The 16354-nt window shown below is 38.9% G+C and overlaps 2 protein-coding genes across 4 annotated transcripts; one reads left to right on the forward strand and one right to left on the reverse strand.

The window, feature by feature from the left end:
• Positions 1-4043: 4043 nt before the first annotated feature.
• On the forward strand, positions 4044-5630 carry cldn23a (claudin 23a). Its single transcript, XM_034123083.1, has one exon. It carries the CDS (start codon positions 4138-4140, stop codon positions 4963-4965), a length of 828 nt encoding a protein of 275 aa, XP_033978974.1. The 5' UTR covers positions 4044-4137; the 3' UTR covers positions 4966-5630.
• Positions 5631-8651: 3021 nt separating this feature from the next.
• LOC117476495 (protein jagged-2-like) lies at positions 8652-16354 on the reverse strand. Of its 3 annotated transcripts, none has more exons than XM_034123086.1 (4): positions 16258-16354; positions 12279-12600; positions 10756-10825; positions 8652-10418 (listed from the first exon to the last, which is right to left on the reverse strand). In XM_034123086.1, the coding sequence occupies exons 2-3, from the start codon at positions 12560-12562 to the stop codon at positions 10783-10785; spliced, it is 327 nt and encodes a 108-aa protein (XP_033978977.1). In that variant the 5' UTR covers positions 12563-12600; positions 16258-16354; the 3' UTR covers positions 8652-10418; positions 10756-10782. The 3 variants fall into 3 exon arrangements, with proteins under 3 accessions (XP_033978977.1, XP_033978976.1, XP_033978975.1); XM_034123085.1 differs by lacking the exon at positions 16258-16354 and adding an exon at positions 15335-15481 and having other exon boundaries at positions 12279-12597; XM_034123084.1 differs by lacking the exon at positions 16258-16354 and adding an exon at positions 15335-15476.

Here is a 16354-nt window from a genome sequence, read left to right on the forward strand (position 1 = left end):
TTTCACAACACAACAGTACCCACTAGCAACAAAAACACTGATGACAATTTCCTGCCCAGGAAAGTCCAACTTCCGCTTGGGTTTACTGGGATTACATTTACTAGGCGGTTTATCCAAAACTATTGAATAAAGCTTTACTAAAATATCAGTAGGCCTACAACTAAATTGGTAACAAAATTACATTATAAAGAATGTAGTTACTTAACCGTCTACACAAATGTAGATTACATTTTGGCCTTTATGTGTTGTATGTGAATAATACAAAATGTATATGCTTTTTTAATCTGGGGGTTTGTATACTTAGATGGGATGTAGCTAAAAGTTAGGCAATTTGCATGTTTTTTCAAATGTAAAGGCCCCAATGAAAAGAATAGATAGCCTATGGGCTTTCATTTCATTTCATTTCAAACCTTTATTTAACCAGATTGGTCCCATTGAGATCATAGATCTCTTTTTCAAGGGAGACCTGCAGCATATAGGTTCCACATGAAACATAAAACAATAAAGGACATCATACATTATATTTACAGGATACATTTACATAGCTATAGACATTTACAAGTACCCATAGTATCAACGAGCATTTCATTTAGCCTAGCTTTAAAAACATGCAGAGGAATGAGATTGCTCAGTTTCAATTCTTGCTGAAGATTGTTCCAAGCAAGTGGAGCTGCGCACATAAAAGCTGTCTTACCTAAGACAGTCCTTGCTCTTGGCACATCTAACAATACTACATCATGCGATCTCAGGCTTAAATGTTACTAAAACTAAACATATTCATTCTAACCTATTAATTTATAATACATTTGCTCTTATATTGGTTTTCATTTGAGTTGTGTTTATGGCTCCATCTGTCAGATGGAACTCATATTATTTTGTTTGTCTGGTTTTCTTTCTTTTTTAACAAAAACTAATAACCTTTCATTTTGTTTAGGAAACATGGCATGCTTGGCATTTTTAACAAAAACTAATAACCTTTCATGTTGTTTAGGAAACATGGCATGCTTGGCATTTTTAACAAAAACTAATAACCTTTCATTTTGTTTAGGAAACATGGCATACTTGGCAGATGGGTTACTACAACATAATGGGGTGTTAGTTTAGCCCATAGACTGTATATATAAAGGGTTTAGCCTAGTAAAATGCAGGGGGACTTTAGTCATGTCAGATGGTTTGTAGAAACTCAACACAACCATCTAGTGGAGAATTGTGGTACTAATTTAAATACAGTATATGATCATGGCATAGAGGAGCTGCAGCAGTTCTTCTGTTAACACAGCAAACACTTTAACATACAAAATAACAATATATTGCTCAAATTGTTGATTACAGTATGTATCAATTTAGACAAAAAAAGGCACTGTAGATGTGATCACGGGCATTTTTTAAAACACACTTAGGCCTACACATTACACAGCAGACTTATACATTATGCAAAATAAGCTTGGTAAATATGTTACCACAGATTTCGAAAAAATATATATAATTGTGCTGGTTTTAATAGTTGTTTTCTTATGTGTGCATTTGAAAAAAGCAGAGGGTAAAATTAGCTTAAAGGAATTTGAATTTGATTGATTGACAGGTGATCTATTACACTCTGCCATGTTGTCACTGTTTTTTTTTTTGCATTGTTCCACCTTAACCCAAGTTACACATCTTTATTCAAATATTTAAGGGTAATGTCCTCATACAATGTTGTACCATAATGTGTAGCCTTATTGAGCTGAATTGCAGAAAGAAACCTGAGCACCAAGAGGAAAACCTACAAAAACATGAGGAAAAATCCAGACACGTAGCTTTGATTTGAGCCAAGGACCTTCTTGCTATAAAGATGCTGGGACTAATAACTCAGACCCTTAAAAACAACATTAAACAGATTTGATCTATTAAAGTAAATCAATCTTTACTATTTTGGTGACACTATATCTACAAAAATGGTCAAGTAAAACATTTAGATTTGAGTTACAAGGAATCGTCTGCACTGCATCAGTATGGATGACAGACAGCACGTATGATTCACCACTTGTGAATGCCGTTTGCAAATAATTGTGAAATGAAAAAAAGATGTGTCATTGTGACATTAAGAAATAAAAACCTGGAGAAAAGTTGAAAGCAAACTGTAAAAACATGTAGTTCTATTTTACAGATACATTATTTAAAATGAAAATAAAGATAAGTTCCGCTTCTTAGAAGAACTTGAACATCTTTGAAAATAGCTTTTTAAGAATTGTTTCAACTAAGTTCAGTTAAGTTACAACATTTCAGACACAAAGGCAGTTCAAAGTCCTTTACACAAGCTTCAACATCAAACTAATTAAACAGAAAACAAGAACAACATAAGAAATACAGTAGATTTAATTAATATGAGAGGTGACGAAATATAAGAATGTGACATCTTTTTAAAGGAAAAACAGTGCCAAACAGAAAGCCCGATTAGTGATAGTGTTTGGGTTGAAGCCAGAAGCTACCACAGGATTTTAAGTGAAATAGATCGGCCATAGCATCAAAAGGTCAATTAGATATGCAATTAAACAGTGTTTGACAATCCTCTGTGTTTTGTAATACCCCCAAGTAAAGTAACATGACATCAGTGATTCAGCATGTAGAAGTGATAAAACAGGACTGTGGTATCAGAGGAAGAGTATGCAAAGTTCCGGTAGGTTGACATACCTCACATACCATCTTCAACTGCTCTCTGTGCCAAAGCTTGAGCCAGGCCTGAAAAACAACTCTCAGAACAAAAACATAAAAAAACAACGCCCTCAGCATGATGTGACTGGAGAGTTTGAATTTGTATGGTTCACTGTGGGAAATTGCATCAACACAAACACAACTTTGCTGGTACGGAAGTCCCTAATAACCAAAGTGCAGTTTCCAGAGTGCTCATGTCTTCCATTTCTTCATGGTGTCAGTCTTTTTAAAAGAAATAAAATATAGTAAACTCTAATATATATTAGAGGGCTTATTTGGGGAAATGGGGTCACATTGGGGTAAAGATCCAATAGACACTAGAATTTCAGAAGTGGTCAATTCAAACAATGTATTATGTGGGAGTATCACAAACTGTTTTCGGGTTGTTTGGTTCTTTTAGAAGCTAAATCACTTTCTATGTGGGGTTGATCAGGTTGATGGCTGTGGGATAGTCACACTCTCAACCTGCTGCTTTCCGGGAGTTTGCCCAATGACTCTGTTCATGTTTTGGGTTTTAGGCCTATTCAGAAAGTCAGAGAAAGGTGAGATAAACAAAGTGTTACCATGAAACTAACAGATGTGCAGATAGATATAGAAGCAGAGAGGAGGAGTTCACAAACTCAAAGACGCCGAAAAGGTATTTGAACAGTTGGTTGCAGAGGATTCCTGCTGAACTGAATTTCTACCAGCCATATGGGCATTTTCCAAACCAAAACCATCGTAATCTCTGAGTATTATGACATGCTTGGACCAAAAAAGGAGAATTTTGTAATGAAGATGATGAGTCAAAATGAGCAGCCTGTGGAGAGCTGAGGCCCCTCTAATAATAAAAGGTAAATAACGTAATATACACACGCAAACAAACATTTAAGTGCTTAAATGTTTCTTGTAATTATATTTCTTACAGTCTCCTCTTTCTTAAATTAATGCATATTAAATGTGTTAATGCGAAAGTATACCTATATGCAGACACATTTTATTGATCACATCATTATTAAATAAGTGTTTTAAATAATAATTAAGGACTACATTTTTAAATACAGTATAAAAACATTTAGGACAAAACTACATTTAGGTGATTTAAAAAAGGGGTATAAAAATAGAAGTTGTATTTTTTTTGTAACTGTCTCCTGGAAAGAGATCTGAATATGTTTCCTGTTCTTTATCTTCTCTTATCACACACATTTGCATCATGATAAAAGCTTCGTCGAAACTCCCCTCTCCCCTTCCTTGCAGTTGCAGGTGCAGATGAGAAGCTGGCCAGCCACACCTGTCCTATTCGGTGACTCGAGGCAGCAGACAGGTAAGCCTGAAGCCCCGCCCACTGCCAGGTTTCAGTCAGACTTGTTTTTAAATAGCAGCTGTTGGAACTGTCAAAACTCAGTCTCTCCTGTGTAAGTTACTACACTGAGTTGGGCAGCAAGAACACACACATCACCAACAACCATGCCGTCGCAGAGAACGCAGGAGTGGATGCGCACATCCCTGCGCACCCCGGGCATCTTGATCTTCGGGATGGTCATGGCTCCCTGCGGATGGATCCTAAACCTGACCGCCACAGTGGCCCCAAACTGGAGGACCCTTAACTCGCTTCCCTCAGAGCCGCCTGATGTTTTCATCCAGCAGGGCATCTGGGAGATCTGCAGGGCCACCACAGTCGAGACGAGGGCGGACTGCACTCTGCAGGACATCGAATATTTCGGGAACCAGGTCATCGAGGTGGCCCAGGGTTTAATGGTGGCCTCCCTCATCGTGACTCTAATCGGGCTGGCAGTGGCCATCCCTGGGGTGCGCTGCTGGACAGACAGGCCTAACTGGTTGCTGGCTGGCCTGGGCGGAATCCTGATCTTCCTCTCCGGGGTCATGACCATCATACCCATCGCCTGGTACACCCACATCCTAAAAGAAGTGTCAACGGTGTCCCCTACCATAGATGTGCGCGTTGGCTACTGCATCATCCTGGGCTACATAGGCGGGATCTTTGAAATCCTGGGGGGCTTCGTTATGTTCATCGGGATCTGCCGGTGCTGCGGAGGGAAGAACCGAGGGGAGAAGCCGGTGGAGCAGGTCACCGGAGCCCGCTTCGCCAGCAGGAGACAGCCGGCGAGAAGAGTCGAAGTGCCGAGCCTGGACCGGGCCCGGAGCGAGGCCAGCAGCGTCCCGTACTCGAAAGACTCCCTGGATGAAGATGTGTCCTTCCCCCGGGCCAAGAGCCCCGCAGCCCGGTCAGCGAACACCTCATACGGCGGCAGGCCTTATGAGGCAGACCTATGAGAAGAAAACACTACAGGAGAGGAACACGACGTAAAATGGACATTAAATAAAGGACTGAGAGTGGGAAACTTTCTAGGAAGATGGTAAACTTTATATTACAAGTAGAGTTTTTAATATTATGGAGTATTGTTACATAAGGCATTATACCAACAGTTATTTTAGGCCATAAAAGAATATGTCAGTGGTGCCAAGAGATTAACACTTTATGAAATCACTGTAAACTCATTAGGTGTAGTCTATACATTGAGTTAGCCACATCATTAGGACAGTAATGGGCTACTTGAAGGCAAACATCTATAATATTGTTAAATGATGTGAGAGTGAGCCAGGGCTAGCAATGAGACCCATAATAGCTGGGTTATGATTTATACTTACATCATGATACTCTGTCTGGAGTGTGCTATAAACAGAGCAGTGCCGGTGGAGATGTGGTGGATATTAGAAGGAAAGTAAAAGGTGAAGAATTCTGTTTTTTTCTGTCTACATTGCCAATTTTTCCCCCTAATGTTTTTATGTAAATACTGTATTCTTATGCACCTTAAGATTATGGCCAACCTTGTAGGACAACAGGCCACCTGTTGAAAAAGAAAGGGGAGCAATATTGTTCTCATTGCTCTGTGATACAAGTGTTGTTTATTAAATGTGCAATGTTTCCTAATAACAGATGACTGAGTATCAACTTATTGTTACTTTACAAGTGTTCAGATTGCATGTGGAGAAAACAAAGACGTTTTTAAAAAATATATAAGGGGAATAACTGTGGTTATAAAGGTGAGGTTACATTTGTTGTCATAGTTTGGCCTGCAATTTCTATTACATGTGGCCAAATTCAAACACACATTCAGAAAGGCTACATTTTACACAGATACTTTCTTTTCTTCATACGTACAGATAGAATGTTTCCTGACCGGTCGGAGAGGTTTGTTTCTTTCAACATCTTGTCTAACAGCATTTCTTGTTTAAACTGGATTTGCACAAGGCGACGCTGTAGTGAACAATTGCCTCTCTATATCTCCTGGCCGTTCAGTCTTTTGTTGTTAAAATGGCCTCCAAGTAATCATGATGCAGACTCCCAGCTGGACCTGTTGAATGCCCCAGTTAGATATAGAGTAAGTCACTTTTTTTAATGCAAAGTTTAGCAGTATTCTGTCTGAGGCTCACACACTGGGACAAGTCACTGACAGTGCCATAAAGCAGACCTACAGCAGACCAACACAAAATATTTGTGTTGTGTTTCATATTAGTGTCCATAAAATTGCAAAGAATGCCGTGACTCATAAATTGACAATCGGAGTATAGCTGGGGTGAGGAGAGATGGTGTTTGGGTGTGACAAATGGCATCAGTTTGAATTTATAGCCTCATTCTCCTGAGATGCTGAAGAGGTTTTTTTTTTAAAGTTTTATAATAGCTTTAAACCTCCATGAAGGAGACTCAAATACGGGAATTTAATGATCCTGACTTAACTTTCTAGTATGGGTCCAGCTTCACAATGCTCATTCCCATATTTACCATTTTGTAACCAAATCCAGCTTCACATTACACTCAAACTTAAATGGCACATGTCACATCGTAACGCAGGCACAAAGGTTGCACTCTCTAAAACAAAGCCAAAATACCTCCAGTATCATCATCAAGGTGACCTCAGGCTATTTCTTTGTTGCACATATAACCTCGTAAGCTTAAGGACCTTCCTGTAGTTGTGATTGAGGATCTTTGAAAAACCTTTGTTTGACTGCTTTACGTTGTCATAGAATGCTACCTCCTCATTCCCCTTAACCGTCCAGTAGGGGCCGCTATAGGTTAAAAACAAACCTTACCTATAGCCAAAGTAGGTAAGTAGGCTACTTGCTCAAAAACAATTGCTAAGAAGTATTCTGAAAGGAACAATTGAGTGACCTTCGATTATTTTTTGTTTGTTTTTTAAAATTGTATAAGACTTCAGAAAGCTCCTCCACAGTCACAGATAACATGACTATTTTCACAGACATCACAGGATATTAAACCTAACCTTGTGCATGTAATCAGTTCCCCTTTAATAATACAGCACCAACTTAAAATGCTACTGTAGGTTGCCCCTCCTGAAAAACAAACATGCAAAGTTTTCTCATTAAAATGAACACATGTGTTGACATAGTGTCACCCTCGTGGCAGATCCTTCCTGTTCCTTCACATCACAGACACATATTATATCTGATAACAAAGACTGAAGTGCATGATAACAGATCAGTCCTTCCTGGTCCAGTTAAGTTTAGTAAACACTGAGGCTGATACAATCATGTTACAAGATCCCAGAAAGACTGCAGAGAGGCAGCGGTGCATGTTTTGATGTACAAACAGACTGGCTGCTGTCTGTAGTCAGTGGTAAAACACATTGAAACCCTAAAAGTTACGTAAGGATTTCAAAGATACTTACAGTCTGTCAAGCTGAAACAAAGTGTTGAAATAAACTACTAGCTATTGTCTCACAGCTGCACATCATTTGTCATAATAAAATAGTTGTATCTTTAACTTCCTAGCAAGATTATAACTTTTCCTCTTCATTTGACCACTTTATCCAAAGTGATCAATTATAATTACAATAAGTTCAAATTCAGTCCTGCAAGAATCTGTATGAAATGTCGTGTTAACTTCAGAAATAAGAAGTGTCGTTTGATTTAATTAGATTTAATTGGCCAGGGTTAAGTCAAAAACAGGTCGACTTTGTTTACTTCTGTAACATAATGACGTCACACTCACGCTTGTATTGGATAGCACTCCAACACATTACACGTGATATGTTAAGGGGTGGGACCTCTCTAAGCAGTTGACCAATCACAACAGAGCCAGCCAGCTAACCAATCAGATCAGACTGGGCTCTGGTTTCAGACAGAGGGTGAAAAGAGGTGCTGCAGCACAGGCAGTATGAGAAAAATAAAGAGCTTTTTGAACATTAAAGCATGGAAACATGTCATAGTAGAGGCACAAAATACAAATATGAATGGAAAATTATCAGAAAAGGGACCCTTTTAACAAATCTTTGATATTTTAAATAAAACATTGATATGTTGTGAGTTTTTGTACATTTTATTTGAAAGTTGGTGAACATACAGCAAAATACATACAGAACAAAAAGTGTATGTGCAGTAAAGATATGATATACATGCCAGTGAAATAGTTAATTAGGGGTACTGAGTCATAAATCAGTTAACCACAGATCAGCTTGCATAGCTACAGAGCCAATATGATCCCCATTATATGACATCAGGACAGCAGAAAGCTTACACATCTTCCGGTGCAGACTGACAACTCATCTCTTTCGACTCCACTTCGAGCAATAAAATGAAAAAAAAAACCCCGCACTTAGATACTAACTAAGCACTTACATACTAACAAAGCACTTATATACTAACAAAGGACTGGCTTATCTAAAGCCTGTTGAGTATCACTTGAAATGGTTTGGCTCTATGAAACCTGATGTACTTATATGATTCTGTTTTCTTCAAGTTAGTATTCTTCTTGGTCAAATGCACTTATTGTAAGTCGCTTTGGATAAAAGCGTCAGCTAAACGAAATGTAATGTAACATACAAACTAAGTAAATATCAGTTGCACATACATATTCTGCACATATCAGCAGTAGTGATATTAATAAAAGCAACACAAAATAAACACAACAAACTATTATTACAGAATAATACAAGTGAAAAGACAAGATATATCAGGCTTTTATTTTAAACTGTCAGTGTCAAACATTTATGACAAGAGAAGAATTTTAAAATGAAGTAAAACAGGATCTGAGGAGGTGTGCGCACAAGTTTCAGTTTCAGGTTATTGGCATAGTATATTCACCTTTCAAAAGGACTCCTCTTGATCAGTACACTTAAAAGGCACTTTTTCTCCAGCTTTTGTGTTTAGTAGAGTGGAAAATCAGCAATAAAATCCTTAGTTTTGGTGGTTTACTGCAGATTTGTTGTGCAAATATTTTAAAATGTTTCCATCTCTTAAATAAATGAGGCATAAATATTTCAAATAGATATATCAAAAGAGTTTACCTTTGTCGTTCTGACCAATAACTTCTGACAGAGAAGAATTACATACTTTTCAGCCAGTTTTGTACACACACAGGGGCACACATGATTACATAATCACCTTCTATGAGCATATCAGCTTGTTGAAACATGTCTGACTACATGGAATTGTTGTGTAATCCAGCAACACAAAAACAGAGGGATAGACAATATCATAAAGTGTTGGGTATTGTTGATGCTATAGGCTGTCAAGAACTACAAAAAGCATATAAAACATTAATTCAATCAGCAGTGTAGGAAAAAAATAGACAATACAGCATAAAAAGCTCTTAACACTGGCTATCTTACTCAGAGTGACTAAAATAAACGACAAATCCAATCGGGTTAATATCCCCGTCTTACCCTGTGTGAAATTGATTGCTGAGGAAAGCATTTTTGTTTTTAATACCAGTAAAAAGTCACTCCTTTTAGCAGATAGTACAAAAACAGGCCAGCAAGAATCACTACTGTTGGGCTCAGCTTTCTCTGCATTTAAAAAGAAGCAACTGCTGCGTCAGAGAGCAACTGATTTGCATTATTTTACCTGATGTAGCCAGTGTTAGAGGACACAATAGGAAATGGAAATAAGCTATATGAAATGTGATTAGGGAAGTACAAATGTGTGGTAAGCAGATTGTGACATTTCTATTTAAACTGCCAAAGACACGATCATTTAGTCTGTTCATTTCTTGCAATGTGAAAAATGCAATCAGTGTGTGAAAACTACTATTACACCAAAATGGTTGCATGTAATGTTGTGATTAATGGTTAGGATTTTGTATTATGTTTAATCATTGTTCTTGAGCACTAGTGAGCCACAGTATCTCATCAAAATTCTATAAATATTCAAACAAACCTACAAAGCTGGTGATGAATGCAGGGCCCTAGCAAGGACATCTCAAACATTGTATTGTGCTTGTAAGAAAATAATAGTAGTGTCAACCTAATTCTCAGAGATATAGAAAACAGTTTAAAAAGGTGGCTGCTGTGTTTGCAAGGAACATTTTTAATGGCCCAAATCCAGTTTGGCGCCAAATACATACCTGTAAACATACTGTTAGTCAGTCTCCTGTTGCCTTTCTAAATGAACAGCTTGAAAGCTCTTTGATACACGCTGGCTTTTTGACATGATTGACTTGCCTGTCGTCGTCAAATGATACACGGGAAACAAAGCAGTGAAGTTGTGTCTCTGTCAATCCTTTTAAAGTTCAGTTCAATATTTCAGTATTTGGGTTTCTTTGATGTTGCAGCATCAGTCGTAGAAGAGGGGCCACCAGTCATCAAGAAAGAATGGTGGATCTGATCTGTCCTTTTTTTACTAAATTCAACAAATTGCGCTGTAAGCGTGCTGCAGAAGAATGCTGGTGGAAGCTCAAGCGTATCACTGGCCACAATGCCATGTTTGACCTGGATAAGAACAGCAGAGTTATTATTGTTGTGATCATTTATCCTGTTTTTTCTTTTCAGTCTCATTCAATGTAAAAAAAAAAAACACATTTAGACACAAATGGTGTGAGGTTAAGGTACCCTGTGGTGTTTTGACCAATAGCAGCACTACAGAGCATTTTTGCTTGACGTGGGTACATTAAGATAACCAACAAATTGCAAATAAAAGGCAGCAAATATGAAGTCAGTTTAAAAAAATGATATTGAAATTAAAGGAAGATACTTTAGTAGACTTAAATCCTCTACTACAATTTGGTAATCGCACACAAATACTGAATATTTCCTTCTGAACACTTACCTCGGAGATAATGGAGATTCATCCAAATTACACAGCGATGTTGTAGCCTTGTTTTGCTGCCTGTTGTTTCCTATTAGACAAAAAAACCAAAATGAGTAAGTCTTGCTTATGATGTAAAGTAAACACACAGCACATACAACAAATTCACTTCGGGTGTTTTGAAAAGCTGCTTTGTTTCTGATCAATCATTTTTGCTAAATTGCGACACATGCAACACAATATCCTGCTTTTCAGTGTACTTACACAGTGGGGACAAAACCTGCCTATCAAACATTGGGCAAGACTGACATTCTTAAGAATCTATGGAATAAATTACAACAGGATTGTTTGGTCATTATTTTGGAGTGTTTTGGAGATGGAGATAAATCATGGGTCAAAATTGACCCGCGAACACCATGAACGGTAACAGCTTTCGAACACAACACAAGGGTTAAAGATGAATATGACATGTTGTTCACACTGACTTTGATTGCTTACCATGTCACTGGACTCTAATCTTCAAAATGAATGTTTATTTTATGTGTGATAATGTACACAATTTTAGTATGGATAATATGTCACTTTATTTCATTCAACATGTATTATTAATTACTGTGTGTATGTAAATGTGTTGGACAATTGCAGGACTATTTGTTTTATTTCTGACTCGGATGATAAACCAGGCCTGTCATAAAATAGTTGTAGGACTAGTACCAATGAATGGAGCAAGTTTCATGAATGTGACACTTTTATTATGTAAGATACAGTAGCAAGGGGTGCAAACGTGGCAAAAATATGCTGACAAAGACTATGTAACATTTGTAAACATATATTTTGATTATTATATGACAAATATGTAAAATTAAACAATACATTTTAAAGGACGTGTATACAGACATGACGTAACAATAATAATTGAAAAAAAAAAAGATTAAAAAAAAAGAAAATTGAAAAGGAAGTGACGAATGAATTTCGAATGAATTTCGACACCACTACTACTATACGGAGCGAAAAGTTTAACCACAAGAATCAAGACTATATCAAGCTACCACTAAACAACTCACAGTCTGAAAATTACCATTAATAAAAACCCTGAACGTTTACTTTTCGTTTTAAACATCGTTTTAAGGTGTAAACCATAGACTGTATATATAAACGTGTCATTTAGAAATGCGCGTTCCCGTGACAAGGGGGGCATTTCATGATGGGGGTGCATAATTTGACACAACACCGGCATCTAGTGGCAACTTCCGTTCAGCAGCGGCAGGTGCCTTGGCAAGAAGTCGCATCTATTTATTTTTAGCAAAACATAATTTCAACTTCAGTTTAACATATAAGAAGCAGAAAGGAGGTGTTAGGGAAGAGCTTCAGAAGTTGTTGTTTACTTCAAAGCCAGGCTAGCTGTGCCTCTGCTTGCAGTCTTTATGCTAAGCTAGGCGAACAACACCCCGACTCAAGCTACTTTTTTAAGGTAAAATAATTCTTATCAAACATTTTTTACCAAAAGGTTAACATTGTCCCTTAAGAACAACATATTTCAGTACCTGTTCCTCTTCTTCTGCTTCTGGCTTATCTTGGCAACGAAGAAAGCCACCATGAGCACCCCGAAGATGACGGCCAGCACGCTGAGGGTCAGCGGGAGGCTCAGCGCCCCGTTGACCGTGTCCTCGCAGGCCTCGCCCTGGTAGCCCAGGTCGCAGCTGCACACGAACCCGGTGCCGCCCCCCGGTTCACTCAGACAGGAACCGTGGTCGCTGCATCGAATCTCTCCACATGTCGGCAGGCTGAGGTCGATGCCTCCCGGTTGGGGAAGAAGGAAGGAAGTCATGGTGGAGGTATGGCAGGTAGACGGGGATCCCTGGGCTGCTGAGGGAGGCAGTGATGTATAGAGAGTGAGAGGGAATTAATGAAAGGAGACCACACCCAAATCACAATAGGTTAACAGGACAAAGAGAAAAGTATTTTCTATAAGATGGATGTCCTCAGGGGCTAGGTCAAACATGTGTGCAAATACTTTTGTTTGCCTTCCTTCAAGTCTGTTTAACTTTGGCTAAGGTTCATGAAAAAATGAGATACTTTCTCTGTGTAAACATTTACTTTTTCGTGCGAACGACAAAGTATATATTTTTGTATATGAACCTGTAGGGGCTCCGTACTGCTGCACTGCAACATTCATTAAATCAAATTATCCCAGCCACAAGTGATCCTTCCTTTGTGGAATTCACCATATTATTTTCTATCTATCGTTGTCCCCTTCTCCAACTTTGGTGCAATCCACCTTCCATACAGATAAGTGGCTGTGGTGATGTGGTTGTGCTCATACTAATATTTTAAAGGTCCCATGACATGGCCATTTCTACTGATCATAATTCTATTGGTTAGGTCTACTAGAATAGATTTACATTGTGCAATTTTCCAAACTTACATTGGTTTCTCATACAGCATCTCTGTATAGTATGTGTATTACATTATTATGTATGTGTTACAATGACATTTGTTAGCAACCAGAAAATGACACCAGTAATAACAAACAGAAGAGAATGCTGCGTGGGGTCTGGGTGCCGTGTTGGCAGGACGTTGCGAGGCTCGCTGCTGCAAGGAGCGGACAGTGTGAGCTGGCGTGGCTACTGGTGTGGTTTCCTGGTCGGCGAGACACAGCGAAACCCAGCCCTAAACCAGCCCGAGCACACACACACACCCGCAGCCTGGCTGTGAGTCTGTGTGTGTGTGCTCACACACCCGCAGCCTTGCTGTGAGTCTGTGTGTGTGTGCTCACACACCCGCAGCCTGGCTGTGAGTCTGTGTGTGTGCTCACACACAGACTCACAGTCTCGCCGCGTCCCGCCGTCCCAGGCTGAGAAATCCGCGGAGCTGCAGCTGAGAAAAGATTGTGTGTGTGTAAGGAAGTCCGGGATTGGTCCATTTGGACCAATCCGGACTTAACGTAACGGCTCCGCGGATTGATCCATTTGGACCAATTGGGTATGGTCACGTCACTGTACCCAGATCACGTCACTGTACCCAGGAAAAAAAAGAGAAATCTCCAACGAGGCGTTCTGGGGCAGCATAGACAGGTATTTTCTGTGTTAGAGTTTTACTCGCTACAGGGTGTACTTTGAGGGTTTTTGACTCTGCAGACCGTTTACATGCAGAAAAAGCTACATAACACACAAGGGGACAGGTAATAACCGGAAACGCATGTCATGGGACCTTTAAGATTCTTCTGACTTCAGGTTCTCAATGGAAATACTGTAATTTATTGCTATGCACACTTTAAAAAATGGGTAAACGTTTTTGACAGGCACAAACAGGATTTTCTACAATCCCAAGAAAGCATTAAGGGCTACAAGGTATGTGATCTTAAATTAAAATCGATCCCATTCTAATTCCAGACTTTATCTTTAGAATTCGCCAAAACATACATATTTAATAAGTTATGTTAGTTCATTTTTTATATATAAAACAAAACCAAAGTGCAAAAAGTAGTAAATATGAAAATGTCCACTATGGAACATATGGATTTTGAGTGAGACTACCAGGCACATACCCAGGGGCTCAAAGTGTCAGGATGTCACCTGGCATTTATCTACAAAATGTCACTCAACGAGACATCGTACCAGGCAGGAAGACACTCAAGATGACCACAAATAAATGGTAAGAAATTACTAAAAAGAGATGCAAAAAAATGACAAAGAGGTACAAAAACACTAGTCAAAGGTAGAAGCAAAGCAAAACAAAAGAAAGGACAACAACTATTAAAAAATGACAACTACAAAGAGACACAACTTGACCATAACGACACACAATATAAATATAAAAATACATTAAACAACTACAAAGTAAGTTGATTCCCATGGCTAAACAATTATGGAGTCAGTGTCTCGCTTCTTTGTAGGAGGTGTTGTGTAGCGTCTCACCCTCAGACATATTTTACTTTTAAATGATCACATACAAATGACCAAATAGGCCTAACAGCATAACACTGCAGGAAGTGTAAGAAACTATAATAATTGTTCACCTTGCCTTGAAGCAAAATAAAACACTTTTTGCAGTTATTCTTTCCCGAGACACACAAGGAAGTACTCCTTGAAGCTACCCCAGTTGTTTCTTCGTCAACAACAGAGAAACAACCCTAAAGGGGGACTGACCCCGCCTGAGTCTTTTTTTTTAATTGATCAACTCCTATCAAAGAAACATCAACCTTATCCAAAGAACAGAATACATGCAGGTTAAAGGGCACTGTGATTCACCACAAAGCATTTAATGAATCTGTGCAAAACACATTCACTACTGGATGAATACAAAGATAAAAGTAGGTTAGCATGCCTGCTACACTATGACGCTTTTCTAGAGAGGCTGGAGATAGTGTTGCATCACAGCCGCCTAAAGCATTCAGACTACTGTTGGAAAAGGTACTTCAAAGATTTAAGAGACAAGACTGACCATTATCAAATAATTTATTCTACTTTTCAAGCATGTCGTTCATCAGGTTTCCCCACCAGCACTGCAAGATGGTACCACACAGTGACTTCGGGAATAAGCATACAGTAAAGTTAAACCACATTTTTAAATATGACAAAAATGAAATACGTCTACTCACCGAAGGAAAGAAAGCTAGCAGATTCTCTGTGTGTGAGCTAAAGGTCCTGGGTCTTTGAAAAATGATTTCCTCTCTCAGTGAGGGAATGTGCAACAATAGGAAGGAGGGAAGAGGAAGAAAGCTGAGACCTGTGAATACCTGCAAACACACACAATCTCATACTCCGCCCCTTTATCTTATGTTTAAATGGGGTTGAGTCATATACTGTACACACACTCTTGCTCACACCAAATATCCCTGCCATCTATGTAGCAACTCTACATTTCACAAGGAGAATTCAAACTAATCTTATGCTTCAGTTAATAGCTGACTCACACTGACTCACAACACACAATGCTCAGGCATCCCTGGGAAAAATAAAATGCATTTGCATGGCACCTACAGCATTCTAAATAACAATTTACAAGACATTTTGAATAATTTGAAGCAGGGCATTGATTTTATGATATGTGTCATTCTTCTTGGGAATAGGATGCTGAATAACTCGCGTACACCCTTTCTGTACCTGAGAACTATTTCTTACTGAATTACAGTGGTTGCGTTTGCTATTTAAGTGGGGGAGGGAAAGGAGAGAATGCAGGTTGGAACAAGAAAGACAGACAGGAATTGACAACTCACATGTCTGTGCATGTCTGAGGTTTATGTAGCGTTGAACGGCTAGCCTTAACTCTCGGATATCTTTAGACATTTTGTAATTACTTACAGTTAATGCATTTTATTACTGTAACTGATCTATTGCCGGCTCATACCAAACACAAGTCAGTCAGCAGCAAGAGTCCCAGGCATTGTCTTGTGACTGAAACATGGCTGTGTGTACTCTGCTCAGCGGCCCGTGGTTTTGTTGCCAAGCGCATGCATGTCCTCTGAGCACCGTCAAATATATACACTCCAGTTCTTTTCATTTCTCCAATTAAGAAACTTACCGAAAGACAGGTTTTTCAGCAGTTCTCACATCAGAGAATTGTTTTCTTGAGGAAGCTCAGTGCAGTGTTGTATAAAGGTGGTTCAGGCAAGTGATCA

Source organism: Trematomus bernacchii, unplaced genomic scaffold (assembly GCF_902827165.1).
Source record: "Trematomus bernacchii unplaced genomic scaffold, fTreBer1.1, whole genome shotgun sequence".
In the NCBI taxonomy this organism is placed as follows: Eukaryota; Metazoa; Chordata; class Actinopteri; order Perciformes; family Nototheniidae; genus Trematomus; species Trematomus bernacchii.

Bases quoted from the DNA above. Each gene is read 5' to 3' on its own strand.
- LOC117476495 (XM_034123086.1), bottom strand. From the start codon at position 12,562: ATGACTTCCTTCCTTCTTCCCCAACCGGGAGGCATCGACCTCAGCCTG. The intron at 10,826-12,278 runs GTACTGAAATAT...TTTGTCTAATAG, and splicing joins AAGCAGAAGAAGAGGAACAG to GAAACAACAGGCAGCAAAAC.
- cldn23a (XM_034123083.1), top strand. From the start codon at position 4,138: ATGCCGTCGCAGAGAACGCAGGAGTGGATGCGCACATCCCTGCGCACC.